The sequence below is a fragment of the Agelaius tricolor genome, unplaced genomic scaffold (genome assembly GCF_023055355.1).
Source record: "Agelaius tricolor isolate 1412-34295 unplaced genomic scaffold, bAgeTri1.0.p SCAF_7, whole genome shotgun sequence".
NCBI classification, from domain to species: Eukaryota; Metazoa; Chordata; class Aves; order Passeriformes; family Icteridae; genus Agelaius; species Agelaius tricolor.
The window spans coordinates 4,074,978-4,093,683 of NW_027269267.1; the positions used below are offsets into that span (position 1 = coordinate 4,074,978).

At 40.0% G+C, this 18,706-nt stretch overlaps 1 protein-coding gene and 1 long non-coding RNA gene across 5 annotated transcripts in view; one reads left to right on the top strand and one right to left on the bottom strand.

Annotated features, from left to right (window-relative positions):
- Window positions 1–18,706, bottom strand: part of DSCAM (DS cell adhesion molecule) — a 479,690-nt gene that overhangs the window by 208,095 nt on the left and 252,889 nt on the right. For all 4 annotated transcript variants that reach the window (XM_071430161.1, XM_071430162.1, XM_071430163.1 and 1 more), the window contains exon 4: window positions 3,867–4,013. In XM_071430161.1, coding sequence (XP_071286262.1) covers window positions 3,867–4,013 — 147 coding nt within the window. The remainder of the gene's footprint in view (window positions 1–3,866; window positions 4,014–18,706) is intronic.
- On the top strand, window positions 1,145–18,586 carry LOC139591518 (uncharacterized). The gene is made up of 2 exons (XR_011679659.1): window positions 1,145–1,437; window positions 16,446–18,586. It is a non-coding gene; the product is annotated as an uncharacterized lncRNA (long non-coding RNA).

The window sequence follows — 18,706 nt, forward strand, 5'->3', positions numbered from 1 at the left end:
CATTTCTTCGGGTTGTCCCTGGAACAGATTCCTACTTAAAATTCCTACAGTTCATATATTTCAGTTAAGGGAAAAAAAAAAAAAAACAAACCAAAACCAAAAAACCAAAAAGCCAAACAAACCACAATTTGCAATCACCTGCAATGAGGCAAAAAATACCAAAGTAACATAACCCATTTCCAATATGTGTTTAGCCTCTTTTGAATTATTATTTTACTATGCTTTGACAGTCAGCTGCAAATGACTTCCAGCAAGGAAAATCTGAGGAAAAAATACTGTTTTAAAATATTCTACTTTGGAACTTCTTTGAAGGACAGAAGAGGAAAATTTTTGTGCTTTAAAAACCATAAGGATTTTTCAGAGTGTGGAGGTCAAAAAGCAGTAATGATTTTGGGAGATGGGATTCATTGCAGGACAAAATTTTTGTTGGAAAAGGACACTATAATGAGTCTTAGAGGTATATTCTGTTGCATGTTAATGGCTTTGGGTTTAATTTTATTTACAGATGCCATGTGATTTCAAGATGTTCTTACTCAAGATGAAATTTGGAACTTTATTTTTTTCATTAATATAGGCATATTAATTATTTACCATTTTTGCTGATTTTTAAATTTTATTTGCTATTATCTGCATGTTAGCAGTCTCACTGTTTCAAACCAAGAATGAAGCTTAACTTGTGTTAAATGTGGCCAGGAAACATGAGAAACATCCACCACAAACTATTTCATGCCTAAAAAAGTGAAGAACAAATATGGATGGAAAAGGCGGGCAAAAAGGTAGGTCTTATGCAAGGAGACTTTTCAGAACTATGTTCATGGATTCTCTGATCCCAGTTCTTAAAGGAATCACTCTTTAAAAATACAAATTCCAGCAAAGAAAAAGGAAAACCTGTTAGAGAAATATTAAGAGACAAACTCTGCCCCTGATTGCTGCACTTGCTCCGTAGATTAACAGGACTGGAAATCAGAGCCCACTCTAGCCCTGATCAAGATAATTTACCCTGTTGAATTAAAAAAGACAGTTATTGCACACAGGTAAAATTTGCTATTTCAGTTTGGTCTGTGGAGGACAATAGAAGAGGCAACTCCAGACAGAGAACATCCTTTAAGGTGTTTGTTTGTCCTAAATTTCAAACAAGACAGACCTTTCATTTCCCCACTTTTGTTCAGTGAGATAACCAGAATTTTTTCCTGTGGTAACCAAGATACAAGCCTGATTTTATTTATGTTCCCACTGGCTCAGCCTTAACATGATTTCACACGGAAGCAGACCATATTATGGAGCCAGCTGGAAGGGTGGAATCCTGCCTGTTCTCAAAAGACCACAGCAGGCAGATTATTGTGCAGGAGAACTTCTTCATCTGGTTGGGGAAAGCAGGGGCAAGAGTTCTACCCACAGGGGACACCTGTCAAAGGGAGGAACTCCTGGAACTGACTGGTAAGTGATTCTAACCTGAACAATCCCACCATTCTTTTTTTAAATCATTATTATATTTGTACTGGCCTGGCTCCAAAATCCTTCAACAATGTCCATTCTGGAGGAGGGCAAGAGGCAGGTTAATAATGGAAAACCTTGTGTTCACCTCTGTCTCCCTTAGGGCTCTCCAACAGAGGAGTGGAGAGCTGAGACCTGACCACTGGATTTTTATTCTGACAGAAAAGGAGAGGAAAGGGTCAAAAGGGGAATGACCCCACTGACTGTCAGATTGAGAAAGTCACCTAATCCTGACTAACCTTTAAGGAAACTTGGGAACAGGGAAAAGGAGAAAAAGCCATGTGGGGCTTTCAGTGGGATGGTGGGGATGATTCATGTAGGGTGAGGATATGGGGAGAAAGAGAAAGTCTGGGATGCAGCCTCAGTGAGCTCTGTGGATGTAGGAAAAGCACTCTGGATTTGCTCACCTGCAAACAAAGGGAGCAAACAAGCAGCAAAGGAGGGACAGGAAGGGGAGGTGGAGAAGTGCTAACCCTCCACAGAAATGTTTGAGAGCAAGTTCCAGACCCAGGCTTGGGATCAGCTCCTCCTTCACCTCTCCCACAACTGGCACTGCCTCTCACTGAGGAAAAAGTGGGGAAAAATCTGTGTTGGAGCAGCAATGAGAGAGCCCTGAGTGTGTGGTGAGTGTGAGGAGCCCAGCTGTCCATCACACACACAGCAAGCAGGAGTTCATTTCAAACTCAAAGGAAAATTAAAATAGCCCATCCACCTTCTTGTCTTCCCACCTGGTGCACAAATTGCCCTGGGACTCAGCCCAGAGCTGCCTCCCAGTCCTCCTGTCTGTCTGCAGCAGCCCTGGCTGCACTGGCACAGTTCTGCTCATTGGTTTTCCAATGGTCATTCTGGTTTTCCTTCTAGCTGGAGATTCCTCCTGGGAGCAGGGGAATGTGCTGCTTTCCCCAGGTGTAGTGGCTTTGGTTCATCAATGTAAGATTTTTTTGGATAATTACTAGTGTATTTATTAGAATATATTTATGATTTTTTTTGTGATGTAGGATTAGGAGAAAGGTGAAGTAGGTTTAAAATTTTAAAAGGTTATAAAGAAGAATTTATTAATGGTAATTAAAAGGAAGAGTAATAGGAATTAGAATAAAACTTTTAGGATACATCTTCTCTTCTTATAACTTTTTTTTTCTTAATGATAACGTAAAGAAATAAAATTTAAGATTTTAGACAGTTTACTACTTTTAGAATAGTCTTTTTTTAGTTTACTTAGGGAGAGAAGTTTTTTTATTAATGCTATAGAGACTTTTTTATAAGTAAATAGTTTCATGTGGTTTTAAATTTTTATGAATAGCATCACCTGGGGAAATTTGAAATTGTGAAATCTCTCTTACTTTTTACAAGCTTTTCCTATAGCTGTATTTATGGGCTATGTTAACTTATAAGGTATTGTTTTAAAGATGAGTTGTTTAAAGGTAAAGGTTTTCATTATTTATGTCTGAAATAAATTTTTTTAGGGGGAGGTATAGGATCTTTATTACTTTTTTTCTTTTTCTTTGTTTAAACTTATAGGATCATAGCTACTTTAATATTTGCTTACTTTAGTACAGGTAGGAATAGGAAGAATGAAAAGGAAGGCTGAAATGCACCTCAGATAACATGAGAATCCTGAGGTGGAAATATTTACAGCTGAGTGCAATGTCCTGAACTCCTGCTGAGGTCAACAGAGAGGAACAGGTACCATGGGGCACCCCAGATCACCCCAAAGCAGGACAGGTACATTACCCCCAAAAGGGTTCCTCTTCTTTAGCTAAACACTGAGGTTAAGGTGAATAAGTTCCCCTGCACAAATCTAGTTCTGGAGCAATTTGTTTGTTACTTTGTTTTTTAAAGTTTTTTTAAAGTTTCTGATGTTTACATTCTTGTAATGAACTTTCTCACACACTTTATATAAGGAACTTATTGTTTTACATTCCTTTATAGATAAAGAAAAATTTGATAGACTGGTAGTTTGTCCAGTGTCATTGGAGAGGTGGCACTGTCACCCTCCAATCCACTGTCACTTTTAGAAATCTATAAATGTTAGAGTCAGGAATTAAAAATTCTCTTTTTTTTACCTTAAAAAAACTGTGTCCCTGCATCGTCTTATTTCATGTAAGGGACAAATCCCATCCACAGTCCCTGTATAAAGTACTCCAAACCTGCTAAAAATCACCATGCTGAATGCAGGTACACCCTAGGGACCTTCAGGAAATAGCCACTAAGATGTGAAAAAAATATTTAAAAAAATTACGGGTTTTTAAATGGCCCATCTCATTTTACAGCAGAAACCAAACAAGAACATGCCTTGCCAGCTGGGCACACTAGAGAGAGACACAGGCAGCATTTAATTTCATTTCATTTAGGAAGATGCAGAAAAGGAGCACCTGATACAAAAAGTCTGGCGCTGTTGCTCTGTCGCGTTTCTCCGGTGTATCTGTGCCTGGTGATGCAGCGGTAGTTGTACAGTCCATCTTCGTTTTGTACATCTAAAATATACAAGGCTCCCGTGGATGTGATGAGAAATCTAGGTCCTGAAAGACACAAGAGTTTGCAGGGTTTGAAATATCTGCAGGTTGTTCCTCTCGCACTGAAGGATGGAGGGCACAGGGCCTGAGGAATTTTTGTTGCCAGGTTTGAAGCTGCTAATTCCAAGCTCACCAAGTTCTCACTGTAAGTGCACAAAAGGAATGAATTAATGTGTATTTTATTTGCACTTTATGTGCAGAAATGGAGGGATCTTTAAGAAAAATGTGAAGAATGAAGGAAAGAAATGTGCTATGGTCTATATGACTATGAACAAACATACAAGGAGCATCTGAAGTAAAATAAGGGGTAAAGAACCACTGCATTAACCCAGTTCAGCCCAGTGTTATAGGATGATCTAATGCAATTCAGCAGCAGAGCTGGAGGGGTTAGAGAGGCAGGGAAGCTGCTCCCACCTGCAGTGCCTGCAAGTTAAACAGCCCCAGGGTGAGGAGCACTCCCACCCCACCCTGCCCAGCAAAGCCACAATCTCCAAAACCAAGCAAGTCTGACCTGTTCAAGGTCAGGGTTTCTACCATGGTTCTCTCAAAATAAAAGTATTACAGGTTAAATTTTCTTCAACTGTGACTTTTTTTTTTTTATTATTAGCTCTAGACTATGTGGAAAATACCACGGTTGATATGGTCACATGAGCAGTTTTGATCATTTGGCACCCACAGAACTGTCTCTGTTCTGTTTCATGCCCACTTTAAAAGCAAGGACACAAACCCCCCCTAAAATCAACGAGGTACATTTGCTCTAATGCACTTTCCATAATGCAGTAAATTGTAATAACCTGTTTAGAATGCATTGAAAACTTAATCCTCACCTGGTTAATATTTCCACCTAAAAAATACTGTAGTCTAATCTGTGTGTGCTTTTCCAAAACTTTTACACTGAGGTAAATGTGAATATCTTTTCCTTTTCATGTCTGCTAAATTTCTCTGTAGCTGGTAGCTCTTATAATAAATGTACCTTACCTAGGTATTATAAAATATATCAGGCTCCAGAATTAGGGGAGAAATACACAAGGCTGAAGCCCATTATGAGCTAATATCCAGTAATATGCACTAAGAAAGAATTCCTTTTCTTCAGAGCTCTGTTTGAACAATGACTTTTTAATAATTAAGTGTAGTCAGGATGCTTGCTCACAGATGCATCAGTGGGAAAGCAATCCAACAGAGAGAAGACAGAAAGAAAATGGTTTCATTACAGAGGGTGATATCCTTTAAACCATAATATAAAAGAAATCGGAAAAAAACCCCAAAACATTTAATGTCACCGATCTGACCCTCAAAGCAGAAAACATTGAATAAAACAACACCAGCCCATCTCTCCCATCCTTGGAAGTATCCAGAATTATTAAATAACAACACCAGGGTTAAATAAGTTGTGGGGTTGTTTAGTGTGGAGAGAAGGAGGCTCAGGGGTGATGTTATTTCTCTCTAAATCTCCCTGACAGGAGGGGGCAGCCAGATGGAGTCAGGCTCTGCTCCCAGGGCACAGGGACAGGAGCAGAGGGAACGGCCTCAGGCTGGGCCAGGGCAGGCTCAGCTTGGACAGCAGCAGCAATTTGCCCATGGCAAGGGAGCTCAGGCCTTGGCAGGGGCTGCCCAGGGAGCTTTGCAGTGCCCAGCCCTGCAGGTGTCCCCTGCAGGTGGCACTGAGTGCTCTGGGCTGGGGACAAGGTGCCCATGGGGCACAGCTGGCACTGCATGGGCTGCCAGGGCTGGGCCAGCACCAGGGATCCTGGATTCTGTGAACATAAATCACCATAACTGAGGCATAAAAGGTGTTGAGCTCTTTTGCTGATGAAGAAGAGCTGAGCAAGGGAAAATGCAAAGGAGGAGGGAGAACTGGATGGGAAGTGCTCTCTCCTCAGCCATGAACAACAATGTACTCCAGGTGGATTTACAGATTTACAGGCTAGAGAGCTTCTTTCTTATACAGGAGCCATACTGACTTCATATGCCTCTGAAAACTTCAATTGCTTGTAGAGAGAAGACTTAGGAACAAAGATATTGTGGAGAGCAGTAGTAAAATCACCTGAATGGGTGATATTTCAGTTTCACAGCCAGATGTCTGAAACGTGGCATTGAAAAGCTTACATGAAAAAAAGCAAAGCTGTCTTACATCTTACATTTTAATATTCTAGTTGTAAAGTTTGGATGAAATGATACAGTCACGTAGTAGCAATAAATTCAACCCATGAGATGCTCTAACTACTTGATATCATGTTCTGCCCTATGTTGAGGGTTTCTTCCTTTTCCTTTCACATTCCCAATTACTCAGATCACTGTCTGAGTGTATACATTGCTCAAAACCATTTTGGCCACCCTAACTTCTTATCAAATAGTGTTACTCAACATCTGTACCCTTTAACAAGGTTTGCCTTTACCCCTAAATTTAGGTTTGAAGGATATTTAGAATTTTGATTTGAAAACCACAAGATGTCAGACTTTGGTTCACAAGCAGTTTCTGCACTCCTGAAATATTCATAAAGCAAATCCACCTTTTCCAGGGAATATGTTATAAGAAATACAGGTAATTGAGGCACGGTTGTCTCCCTTATGCTCCGTGGGCAGCACAAAATGACAGCTTCAGGAGATGGGAATCACATTGAAAGGCCTTGCCTGGGAGATGCAGCAAAGACAGCCCTGCCTTGCTTTTGTTCCCAGCTGTGTGAGCATCCACCAGCTCTGCATCCAGGCAGGGCAGGGCTCCAGCCCTGTGCCCTCAGCAATCCCCCAGCCCTGCCTGCTCCTGCACACCATCCTCTGCAGCCCAGGCAAGGCTCATATCAGGCTTTTCCAGCTGGGATGTGACCCTGGTACCAAACTGTGCCACGGTGGATGACAGTGGAGAGGCTGCAAGCACACCACAGGCACACCAGGAGCTGATAAAAAGGTGTTAATGGGGTGGTTGGGATTGTTTTGGTCCCTCCTGTAAATCTGCACCTGCCGTGCATTTGTGTCAAGTGAGTGGAGCCTAAACAGCTGAGAGGCAGAAATGTGCCCCTCATGCAGGTGAAGGCTTCCTGTAGCTTTCTCTTTCTGGGGTCCATCTTCACCTTTGCTAAATACATATAATTCCATTTCTCTTCATAATTCCATTTCTCTGTTATTATATTTCACACCTTTGGATGCTACTAGAATGCACAAGTTTAAGATCACACAAATGGGGCCAAAGTTTAAAAGTAAATCCCTTCCTCTGTGCTCTTCCACAGCTGTCACTATTTTCAGATGCTCTGCACAGTTTTGAGAGATGGCCTACACAGGGCATTGTTAGTAATCAAATTTGTCTCTCTTCTCAGGATAAGCATGAAAAAAGCTGCCCCAGAAATTGAGAAGATCAAATTCAGAGCTTCCCTTTAAACCCTGTTCTGGAATCACAGCTGGGGTGTGGATTGTGGATGAGGATGTGGAGTGGCTGGGTGATGAATTTAAAGGATTTGTGGGTTATTTCCAGATCTTGTAGTACTGAGTGATACTTGCAGGTGAAGCCTTCCCTGCTCAGCCCTGGCAGTGAGTTTCCTCAGATGCAGTTCCACTTTTGGCTCTGTGAGAGCAGACACACTTATTAAAAGCCCCCACTTAATAAAAGAGGAATGTAAAAGCTTTGCAGAGCCAAGAAATTGTTCAGTGTTATCTTGCTGTATTTTCTGGAGAAGTTATGAACACACTCAAGCTATCTAACACTGCTTAGATCATCTTCCTGTTGGAAATTACTCAGGCAATTGTACAATAAAACCTTCACTTAAAGCATTATCTAGAGATTTTTCCCTCACCCTCTTCAAAGATAGCTAAAAGTAAATAGTTATTGCCACACATCAGATGTTATCCCACATTTCCCACCAACAGACATTGTGTATAATTGCAGGGCTAAAGATTTTCCTTTTCCTCTTTTCTTCTTAACATATTTTGCATACTTATGTAATGCTTTTAATAACCAACCCCTCCTTCTCCTGCAGAAATGCGAGACAGAAAAAGATGACAGAGGAATAAAAGGGGAAATGCATGTAATTTCTGTCATCCTCTAAACTGAGAGCATTTTCATTAAACCCGACAGGCTGTCAGCAGTGACAAAGCTGAAGTGTTGAGTGCTCTGCCTTCTGTACTTCAAAAAGTGTTTAGAAAAGCACCAGGATGGGACAGACAAGCTCCCACTGTCCTGTTGATCCAGGGCAGGGCTTTCTTCTCCAGGCACATTTAATTTAATCACCCCTGTTTTGCTCTAATGAAGTCTAATTTTTTTGACTCACCTGCTTAACATGCCAAATAAAGATTTTTCTAAAGTGAAAAATCCTTTCAGATCAACTGAAGCTTTTTGTTTGTTTGGCTGCTAGCAGGCTTCAAGAGAGGAAGACAGAGAAGCCTCCTTCACAACAATTAAAAAAAAACACTGTCAAAATATAGCTCATAATTCCCATTTATTATTCCTCCTCAGCAGTATTTGTATTAATTCCTTGAATACGTGATTATAATAATTTCAGCATCTGATTTACAGAGATGTTGAAATCTCTTTTGGCTTTCAATGCTTGATGCCTTTGAAAACCTGGTGCAATATCTGGAATATGTGTCTCATTCAAAGACTTCAAAGGCTTCCAGGAACCTTCACTATCTCTTGCCTTGGTAGTGTGGGCAATCATAGTAATATATGATCATTTAAAACAGTATTTAAACTTTAAAAATAGAATTTAAACCCAAGGCCAGGCTCGATGGGGCTCTGAGCAACCTGGCCTAGTGGAAGGTGTCCCTGCCCATGGGAGGAGGTTTGAATTTTATGTCCCTTAAGGTCCCTTCCAATCCAAAGCATTCCATGATTTTATGAAAATTTAAATTCTTTACAGAGGAGCTCTCTGAGACACATGGATCCATACAATTCATACAAGTCACTGGAAAACCAGGGAATAGAACCCATAAGTCTTTCCTCAGCATCCAACGTAATACATAACTTTGCCTCATGGTGAGACTGAAAATATACAGATCCAAGGACTAGAAAAACTATCAGAGTAATTTATTTTCACCTTCCATCCTTTTGCCATTAACCCCTGCCCAAGTCCATATCTGGAAGTTACACTATAGCTTTTTAAAAAGACATTAGTCATGATTAAATATTTCTTGTAAGTGGAGAGCATGTGATAGCCCTGGGTAAATTCTTCCAATTATTCTTACTTTTGAAAATGAGTGTATTGTTTGGGTCCACCTGCCTTTGCCCATGTTATTGGATCTTACTGTGCCTTCAATTAAGATTTCCTCCACAGTCAGAAATCTCCTGGCCATTTAAGTCCTTACAGAACATGAGGAAATTACCTCTTATACCATCTTTCTCCTTAATTAGTTATACAGATTGAACTTCCTAAATCACTTCCTGTGAATTATTCATATCTTGAAGTATTCCTGTAGTTTTTCACTCAACACCTTAACAACTTTTTGAAGTTCCTTTTCAAGCTTGCATCATGCACATAAATTTAGTTCTGAAATTTCTGGTTCTGGTCATAGTGAATGCAATATTTCACCATTTTCCTTTGTACAATGTTTTTTTTCCATGTACCCGTCCAGTAATTGAACCCATCATGGAAAACTGTGATCTCCTTTTCAGAGTCATGGATTTAGGGATTTCCCTCCTTTTGTAGATGTGACCTCTCACCTGACTGTCCTAAAACTGGAATTATTGGTACAAAAACCTCAGTGCTCAAATCAAACCTCTTTAACACAACCAAGCTGTGCCATCTTTTGCCATTACACCAATATTTTAACAGCTGGCATATTTTGCCAACTGCTTCTCTTAACAAAATTTCATTCTCTGATAGAAACTCTAAATCCATGTGTTCATCTGAGATATTAGCAAACCTCTTGGTTTGGAGATAAAGAGAGGGACCCCAAAGAGATGGATCTCACTGTCCTGAAGAACACAAACAAGGAAGAGGTGGAGGAAATTGGGTCATACCTAGGCTTGACCAAGGGCCCCAAAACCCACAAAATTTTTGAAACACACCCCTGATTTTACTGTCTGCTGACCAGTGCCCTAAATAACCTGCTGACTTCCTTAAAGTTGAGCAGTGTTAGCAAATCATGTGCTTGTTTCTCTGTGTGAGAAGAGATCACATTAACAATTATGAAATTGCTCTTATGTAAGGTTTTAATGTTTTCCATTAGACTGCATAATATTAGAGATTAAAATAAAATTCTGTTTAGGTTTCCTATGTGAGATTGTTCTCATGTATAATTCATAAGAAAATGGGAACACTTTCCTGTCGAATTAGCGCATCGTATTCTTGTATGAAAATGAGAATATTTTAAAATCACAATGTTAATTATTCTCTTATCATGCCCTTTCCCCCTAGCATGCTGGTAGTCTTTAAACAGGGGCAATGTTACCCCCTAAGATGATTTAAAAAAACGTATTTGATTTTTCCTTTGTTGGAAACACATCTAACGGCGTTGTGTTATTGCAGCCTAAATTGGGTTGATCGAAATTAAGAGAACAGATGGCTGTTCTAATCCTGTGCCAAATGGTAATACAGAACAAAGAGACTCTTGCCAGTGGTACTTGTCACCTCCCCTGGATAGAATTGCTTCTGCTAAGCAAGTTTCCAGTGTGACCTGTGCATGGAAGGGGAGAGAGCTCCCCACAGGAGCCAAAGGGGACAGAAATCTGTAACTCAGATTTATGGCATTGCTACAACATCCTCAAACAAAGCAGGCTGCTGCTCAGGGCATGGGAAGTGTGCTAGAACCTGCTTAAACTCTGCCCTGCAGTCGTATTCCTGGGAAGGATTTTGATACCCAGCCCAAAGATTAGATGAGGAAAGGAGATGTGGAGGGAAAGGTCAGGATTTCACTTCTCCAAGTATCACCCACTCAAGGTACTCAGCCTTCATGGGATACCTTGAGAGGCCCTCATGACTCATTTCCTGGCAGAAAAAATCAGTGGCAAAGCTTATGAAGTGCCGCCATATATGATGTTGCTTATGAGGAATTAAAATGTTTGCTATTCCCATTTTTCCTGACACAAAGAAAGAAAAAGCCATAAAATCCATAGGAAGTGTTATCCAGGGTGAGGGAGGCTGCTGTGATATTTAGTCTATAATTCCAGGCTCCTCAGAGCTCACAGAAATGTGTCTTATCATAAAGCCAAGCTTGCAGGTCTGAAGTTTTCTTCAGTTCCAAAGCAGTTGGTTTTCCTTTTCCCTTCTGTTTTGTTTTTTTGTTAAGGGCTTTTTCCTCCCCCCAGAATTAATTTTGAGAATTTATAAAACAAGCCAGCAGCCTTGCATGAGATGATTTCTATTTTATTTAGCCACATAATCTATTGAGACTTCAATAAAGAATAACTGAGATTATCTTTGTGCAGAGCTCTCTGCATGGAGCTGAGGACATTCATAAATATTTCCAGTCCTATGACCTGGTGTGGTTCCAGCTCCAACAGAGGTGGATTCACAGCTTGGCAAAATTTGTGCAGAACTGACAGCTCAAAACTAAGACATTCTTTCTAATATCATAATTCTTTACCCTCCCTCACTTTCTCTACCTCAGTTAGGGATAGAAGCACCTGCTTTGGTGACAGGTCAGGGTGAATCAGGGTTTATTGTAAATAAATCTGTTCCTTATCAGTCACTCTACCTCTCAGTCAGTGGAATTCCAAAGTGTGGGAGGCCCAGCACAGCCACATCTCCATGGCTCTAAAATGCCACCATTTTAGAGTAATGGAATATTTTCCACTTGATTCTTCAAAGATTAGAGAGGAAAAGAGTAAAAAAAAATGCTGTAATTTTGGCATCACTATCTGTAAGGAATATCATGGATCAGCAATGTCCTTCTGCATATTTTCAATTAAAATAGATCTAGAAAAATTCAGATGCTGTGGTGTTTGCTCCATTCCAAAATGTCTCGGTTTCATAAATGGGGATAGTGCTATAGCTGTAATTCCTCAGATTTCCCTTTATATTTTACATGAATTATTACTACCTGAGAAAATAAACCTGCCTGTTTCTTGCCTATAGACCCATAGGGTGAATAAAATTGGAAAGGAAGAAAAGGAAGGAAGTGGCAGAAGGAAAGGAAAGGAAAGGAAAGGAAAGGAAAGGAAAGGAAAGGAAAGGAAAGGAAAGGAAAGGAAAGGAAAGGAAAGGAAGGAAAGGAAAGGAAAGGAAAGGAAAGGAAAGGAAAGGAAAGGTGGAACAGGGGACTGAACAAAATAAACTTGCAGTTTTGGATTTGTAAATTGTGCTGAGAGAGATTATCTGCTGAGTCAATTGCAGCTTTAAATAGGAGCAAGGGTTGTGGTTCTCTGTTGGTTTCTCACTGAGCCCAGTGTTCCAAAATCAGGCAGGTCCTGAATGCTGGAGGCAGCTGCATTCCTGGTTTTTGCTGCTCTAAATCCAACAGTACCCTGAGTTTATTTGTGCTTCTGTAATCTCAGTATAAGGAAAGACATTATTCTCTTACATGTGCAGTGCTGTGATTTTCTGAATTAGTTTGGCCCTTTTGAAAAAGAGACTGTAAATTACCCAAATCAAAACATATTTTGTTGCCCTACCTGTGTTTCTGAGACTGCAAAAATGTATTTCATCCCAACTGTCCACACCAATTCTACTTATGATGCATAAGCAATCTTCAAGTTTTATAAAGGAGGAATAAGCCTGTTTGTTTGTTTTGATTTTGTGTTGGTTTTTTTTGTTGGTTTTTTTTTTTTTTTTTCAAATAAGGCATAAATAGATGCAGGAGCTGTGCTTTTGTGTACACAGTCTGGGTTTTGTTGATGGCTACTCTTTTATGATTTAATAGCATAGATTTAATAGTATAGACCTGACTGATCACACAATGTTTTTTTTATTTAATTGTTCCCCCTCTTAATCTTTGATGAATTTATTAGGCATGAGCAGCTACAGCTGTTGTTAACTGTCATCCTCCAGGATATTGAATAAAAGTGCCATAATCTTTAATGCCTGAGTTTTAGATTATTTGAGTGCTTGCATACATTGCTGTAGAAGCTGCTTTCCTCATTTCAGCTGGCAAGCAAGCAGATAATTTTAAATCACCAGCTAGTTTTAGGGACTCTGATTAAAGAGGATTCAACTTTGCCCATGATATATGGAGCTGTCTGGAGGATTAAAATCTTTTTCCTCAGGCTTTTACTGGTGCATCTCACATCAATAAATAGCTGGAGCTGACCAGTGGCTTAGCACAAATAAACTTTTTCTCTGCTCTTTATATCATCAAGGACCATAACCCATCTCCCCTCCTATCTGCATGTAAATTTAAACACAAGCTGATTAATTAAAGAGAAAACCTCCATCTCCTCTGGCCTGAACAGCAGCTGCTTTATGTCACCACCATCAAATGTGCACCTTAATGGTTTTGGAGCTTTGAAGTGATTGTGTTTCCAGAATATAAACTGCTATGGACAATAAGATCAGAATAAGGCACAGCCCTGCAGACACAGAATCCCAACAGCAGCAGAATTATTTTTACTGAGTGCAGACAGCCAATATTATCCCACAGTAATTACAGCAGCTGCAGCTCTCTGGCCTCACATGTTTAACCACATTTATTCTGCAGGTAACTGCGAAGCTAATGGAGCATCTCAACCTGAAGAAACAGTTTTATGAGAAATTTATCATAGCACCCACTCCCTTCCATGAAAAGATCTATTCAAAGCTTCCCAAGACACCTGAGCAGGCAGAGTTTTTATTTAAAGCATGTGCAGTAACAGACAAAGTCTCACATGGTGCATTCTAGGGTAGTGTTTTAATTTTGAGAGTGCAAAATGAGGGAAAGTGGAACAGGTTAATTTGGCTTTATGGCAATGACATGGGAAGGAATTAATATCTTCCTCACTCAGTTTGAAAAAGTAAACCTACGTTTGGTTAAAAAATATTCAGAATATTCACTGTGGGAGGAAGCATCTCCACTAGGAAATAGAGATAAAATAAATAATTTCTCCTGGAAACTCTTGGCCAATCTACTGGGAAAAGAATTCAATGTTCAGTGAATAATTTTTAAAATGAAGGAAAAAAGCTGCTAATGATGTACATTTTATCTTTTTGACCAATACAACAGTCTATGGTGTTGCTTTTCAACAGTTCTATAAAAAATATTTTTTTACAATTTCCTCTCACTATAATAATTTTTCCTCTACTTTTCTCTCTCTCACATAAACTAATTTTGATTTCCAACATAACCAGCTATGTTATATGATGGGATCCAACTTCTGTCTCTTTTTTACCCTTCACACAGGTACTGAGCTCCATGTTGTGCTTTTTGTGTATTTAATTATTCACTTCTCATTACCACTCACACACCTTCCTTTTAAAAAACATAAATGTCTCCTGATGAGCTATTCCCATATTTTATGACTCAGGACACATTTCCCTGATTATGGAAACATACCAAACCATTTGTACTTGGTGTTGCTTCAGAACAACTGATGAAGAAGTGTTTTAAACAGAAAAAATGACAATAGGAAGAGAAGTATGCAAAGACTTTTCTGTACCCTAAAATAAACAAAGCTCTTGCCACCCCTGATCCAATGAAATTATTCCATAAAGGAATATTAGAAAAACAGCATTTAAGTATCACATAAGTCACATGTATTACCAACATTGCTGGAGGAAAAAACCAACCCACACTGAATTAAAATGGAAATAACTGCAAGCAATTCCTGAGAATCTGTTTGCAGACTGAATTCCATTAGCATATGGGGACTTAGCAGCCCTCATTTTTTATAGGTTACAAAGTTTTATAGTTCTTGCAACTTCTCTAAATAAACAGAAACACTTTGAACAGGAGTCATAGCAGTGTGAATAGATGTGGTTTTCACACTATTTATTTTCTGTTTGCTGACATCTTTGTCAAACTAACTTTGTAACAATGAAAAGGGTTCAGTAAATATAACTTTTCAGCAAGGAGTAAATTCACAGAGTGATTTATGCTGAGCATCAACTGATGATTATGGGATATTTCAATCCAACTTCATTTCAAAGATCTATGTGAGGTAAAACTAGGAAGGATGTGTAATTCCCTACCATCTCATAAAGATTACTGTGATTCTGTACTATTACTTTCCTTAGACTGGAAGCACAAAGAAAATATCATTATAAGCACAACAAGCATCAGTCCCTTCAAATAAATATATTTTTAGGTTTTTTATTTCCTTCTCTGAACTGCTTGGAGAATCATGACTTGGAAGCCTGTCCAAATATCAGGATGATTATGCAAATATACCCAAATACATTCCTAAGATAATTTTTATCATTTGCCAGTTTCAATTTGATTGGGAAATTGAGGCACAGTGAAGCAAATTGATTTGCCTAACTTTATCCTGTGAGTTTGTGAGAGATTTGGGAATCCCAGTTCTGGGTTTTGAGCACCCAAACATCCTTTCTTACCCCTTGCTTCACATCCTGTGCCTGAAAACCTGCCAGACTGGATTCAATCCTTTATGGAGGTGCACAACAAGGTCACAGTTTGACTGTGTAAATCTCTCTGAATGAGTTAAATATGATTATTGTTGTTCTCTTTCCACTGTCAGAGTGTTCACCAGTGGGCTGGACATGTTTTGTTTGTACCAGTGCTCATTTTCTATGAAGACCTCAGAATAAATTAGTTTTAAAATACAGCCTTTGGCCAGATTAATGTTTCAGGCAAGCCGTGTTGAACATTTTTTCACTTTTCCTGAGCTTTCCCTGTACTTACAGATGCAATTAGCTCTATAAATGATTTAAAGCATCTATTTTGTTTACATTTAGATTTGGTTTAGGGTTGCATTTCAGCATTTGTTAGGCAGCTAGAGTCTATAATGTGTTCTGTTCTGTCTTTTAAATGATGAATGTTAAGGAAACCGAGGTGTTTCAGGGCAAAAAAACCCACTGCAAACTCATATTCTACGTATGGGACTTCAGGGCGAAAGTCACACAAAACATTTTTTTCCACTTCTAAAACTTATTTTTTCAGGAAGCATAGCACTAGATTATAAAACCAACAAAATAAATATGGCCAAGCAGACACAGACCTGCACTGCCTGGATCCTAAGAACTCCCCTCAGCAGTCAAACTCTCTTTTCTTTTTCTCTTTCTTTCTTTTTCTTTCTTTCTTTCTTTCTTTCTTTCTTTCTTTCTTTCTTTCTTTCTTTCTTTCTTTCTTTCTTTCTTTCTTTCTTTCTTTCTTTCTTTCTTTCTTTCTTTCTTTCTTTCTTTCTTTCTTTCTTTCTTTCCTTCCTTCCTTCCTTCCTTCCTTCCTTCCTTCCTTCCTTCCTTCCTTCCTTCCTTCCTTCCTTCCTTCCTTCCTTCCTTCCTTCCTTCCTTCCTTCCTTCCTTCCTTCCTTCCTTCCTTCCTTCCTTTCTTTCTTTCTTTCTCTCTCTCTCTCACTCTCTCTCTCTCTCTTTGTCTCTTTTCTCTCTTTCTCTTTTTCTCTCTTTTCTCTCTTTCTCCCCACAGGTCACCAAAGAATGTCTGGAGTCACAGAGTGACCTTGCCAGCACCACATGACATTAGCACAGATGGCCTTGACCACGTTAATGACATTTCCATGGGAAAGATCCATATCATTGACATTTCTTGCAATCCCAGAAGCTGCAAGCAGCATGAGGTTCCCTAAACAGGATTGACCTGACAGAAAAGCCCCCACGTGTCCAGCACACCCCAGCCAGCCCAGAATTTCAGAGGAGCAGTCCCAGCAAGAATCAGACACATCCACATCCTCTGGCACGGCTGGAGATGGAGAACATCATCCAAAACTGTGCATGGAATCACCACCAGGATCATCCAAAGCTCTGTGGGAAGCAGGTCCAAGGAGGGGATTCTCCTCTTTACTCTGCTCTCATGAGATCCCACCCAGAGTGCTGTGCCCAGTTTGGATGTCCCAGCATCAGAAGGATGTGGAACTGTTGGAGCAAGTCCAGAGGAGACCATGAGGTTGATAAGGGGACCCTATGGAGAGAGGATGGGAAGGTTGGGGATGTTCAGCCTGGAGAAGAGAAGGTTGTGTGGAGAAGCTTCCAGTGTCTGAAGGGGCTACAAGAAAGCTGGAGAGGAACAATTCATCAGGAACTGGAGTGACAGGATGTGGGGGAATGGGCTCAAAGTGAAAGAGGGGAAATTTAGGTTTGATATAAGGAAGAAATTGTTCCCTGTGAGGGTGGGGAGGCACTGGCACAGGGTGCCCAGAGCAGCTGTGGTTACCCCATCCCTGGCACTGCCCAAGGCCAGGCTGGACAGGTCTTGGAGCAGCTGGGATGGTGGGAGGTGTCCCTGCCCATGGCAGGGGTGGATTGAGATGATCTTTCAGATCCCTTCCAAACCAAACCATTCCATGATTACCACAAGGACATAAAATACACCTTAAAGGAGAGGATCACTATGAAACCTGTGAAGCAAACCTGTGTCTCTTGTTTAAGCATGGGACCATGCGCTGAAAGGGATTTTGAATTATATACCAGAGGTCTGTTGTCCTTATTTATGCTTTTTAGCTCCCTAAAAAGAGATGTGACTCTCTGCAAGTGGTGCTTCCAATACATAAGGTCTGTAAGTACTCCTTTTGGCACAAATTAATCTAAAGTAAGAATATTCACCCAATTTGCTTCGATGTACTTCTTTCTCCTGAGAAAACACAGCATAGTTTTGACATTTTACATGAGCATTCAAAAAATACTGGTGTCACTTAGATAAGAACTTTTAAAAATAATTATCCCTATTTTTCAAACCTAGGCAGTGGAAAAGTAATGAAGAAAAAGCTCTGAACTAAAACTACTTTTCTTCTCTTTTCCTGATACTCAGCTTTAATCTGGGTATACTCTTTTATGCAGTCAATGGCTTAGGGATGTGAACAGCCATAAATGAACCTTAAAAAAAAAAGGAAAATTAACGTGGCAAAATCTGACAGCTGTATGGCATTTATTCTAAGCAAATTCTGCATTGGTTCAATCTCTCGAGCAACTGTTATTTGGGTCAACATTATTGCTTTCATAGTTCACAGTCTTTATCTCCTGGGAGAAAGCCAATTTTTTTCTTCACTCCAATCCTCTTAGGCAGAGCCCCAAGGGTCTGTATCAGTGACCTGAGGATTTGCATTCCACACCATGTCCGTGGTCAGGACACACTATCTCCCTCCCTGGAGCATTTCCATTAAAAAGGTGGAACACACATGCAGCCCCTGTAAATTGAGCCTCCTGGACTTTTTTAAAATTCTTTGTGGAGCAAAGGGAACATCCTACAAAGCAGAGCACATTGCAGAGCAAAGACCAGGGAAGATGGGGGGGGGGGAAATAAATAATTAAATAAACAATATCCCAAAGATCCAAAAGTCAATATTCCGTGTTTCATTTCTTTTTCTTTCTGACAGGAGCTGTGGCCCTGGAGCCTGGTCAGGGGCAGCTCAATAATAACGATCTAAGGCTGGTCTTCAGAAGAGACTCAACAGCTGACAGCTCTTCTGTTCAAATTGACAAGGGCACAAAGAAAGGCTTGAATAATTAATTGTGAATGCTTGGATGTGATTTGATTGTGTGACCAACCTGTTACATTGACTTGCTTTCACTTAATCTTTCAAAATGAGGTATTAAAAATGAAACTCTGCTATTCTTCCTTGTTTCCTGGTTGTCTTTTCCTCAGTCTGCAGGATGTGCCCTCCATGGGATGGAAGGTGGGGAAGGAGAGCCCTGATCTCATGTGGGTGAATAGGACTCTGTGCTGCAAGCCTG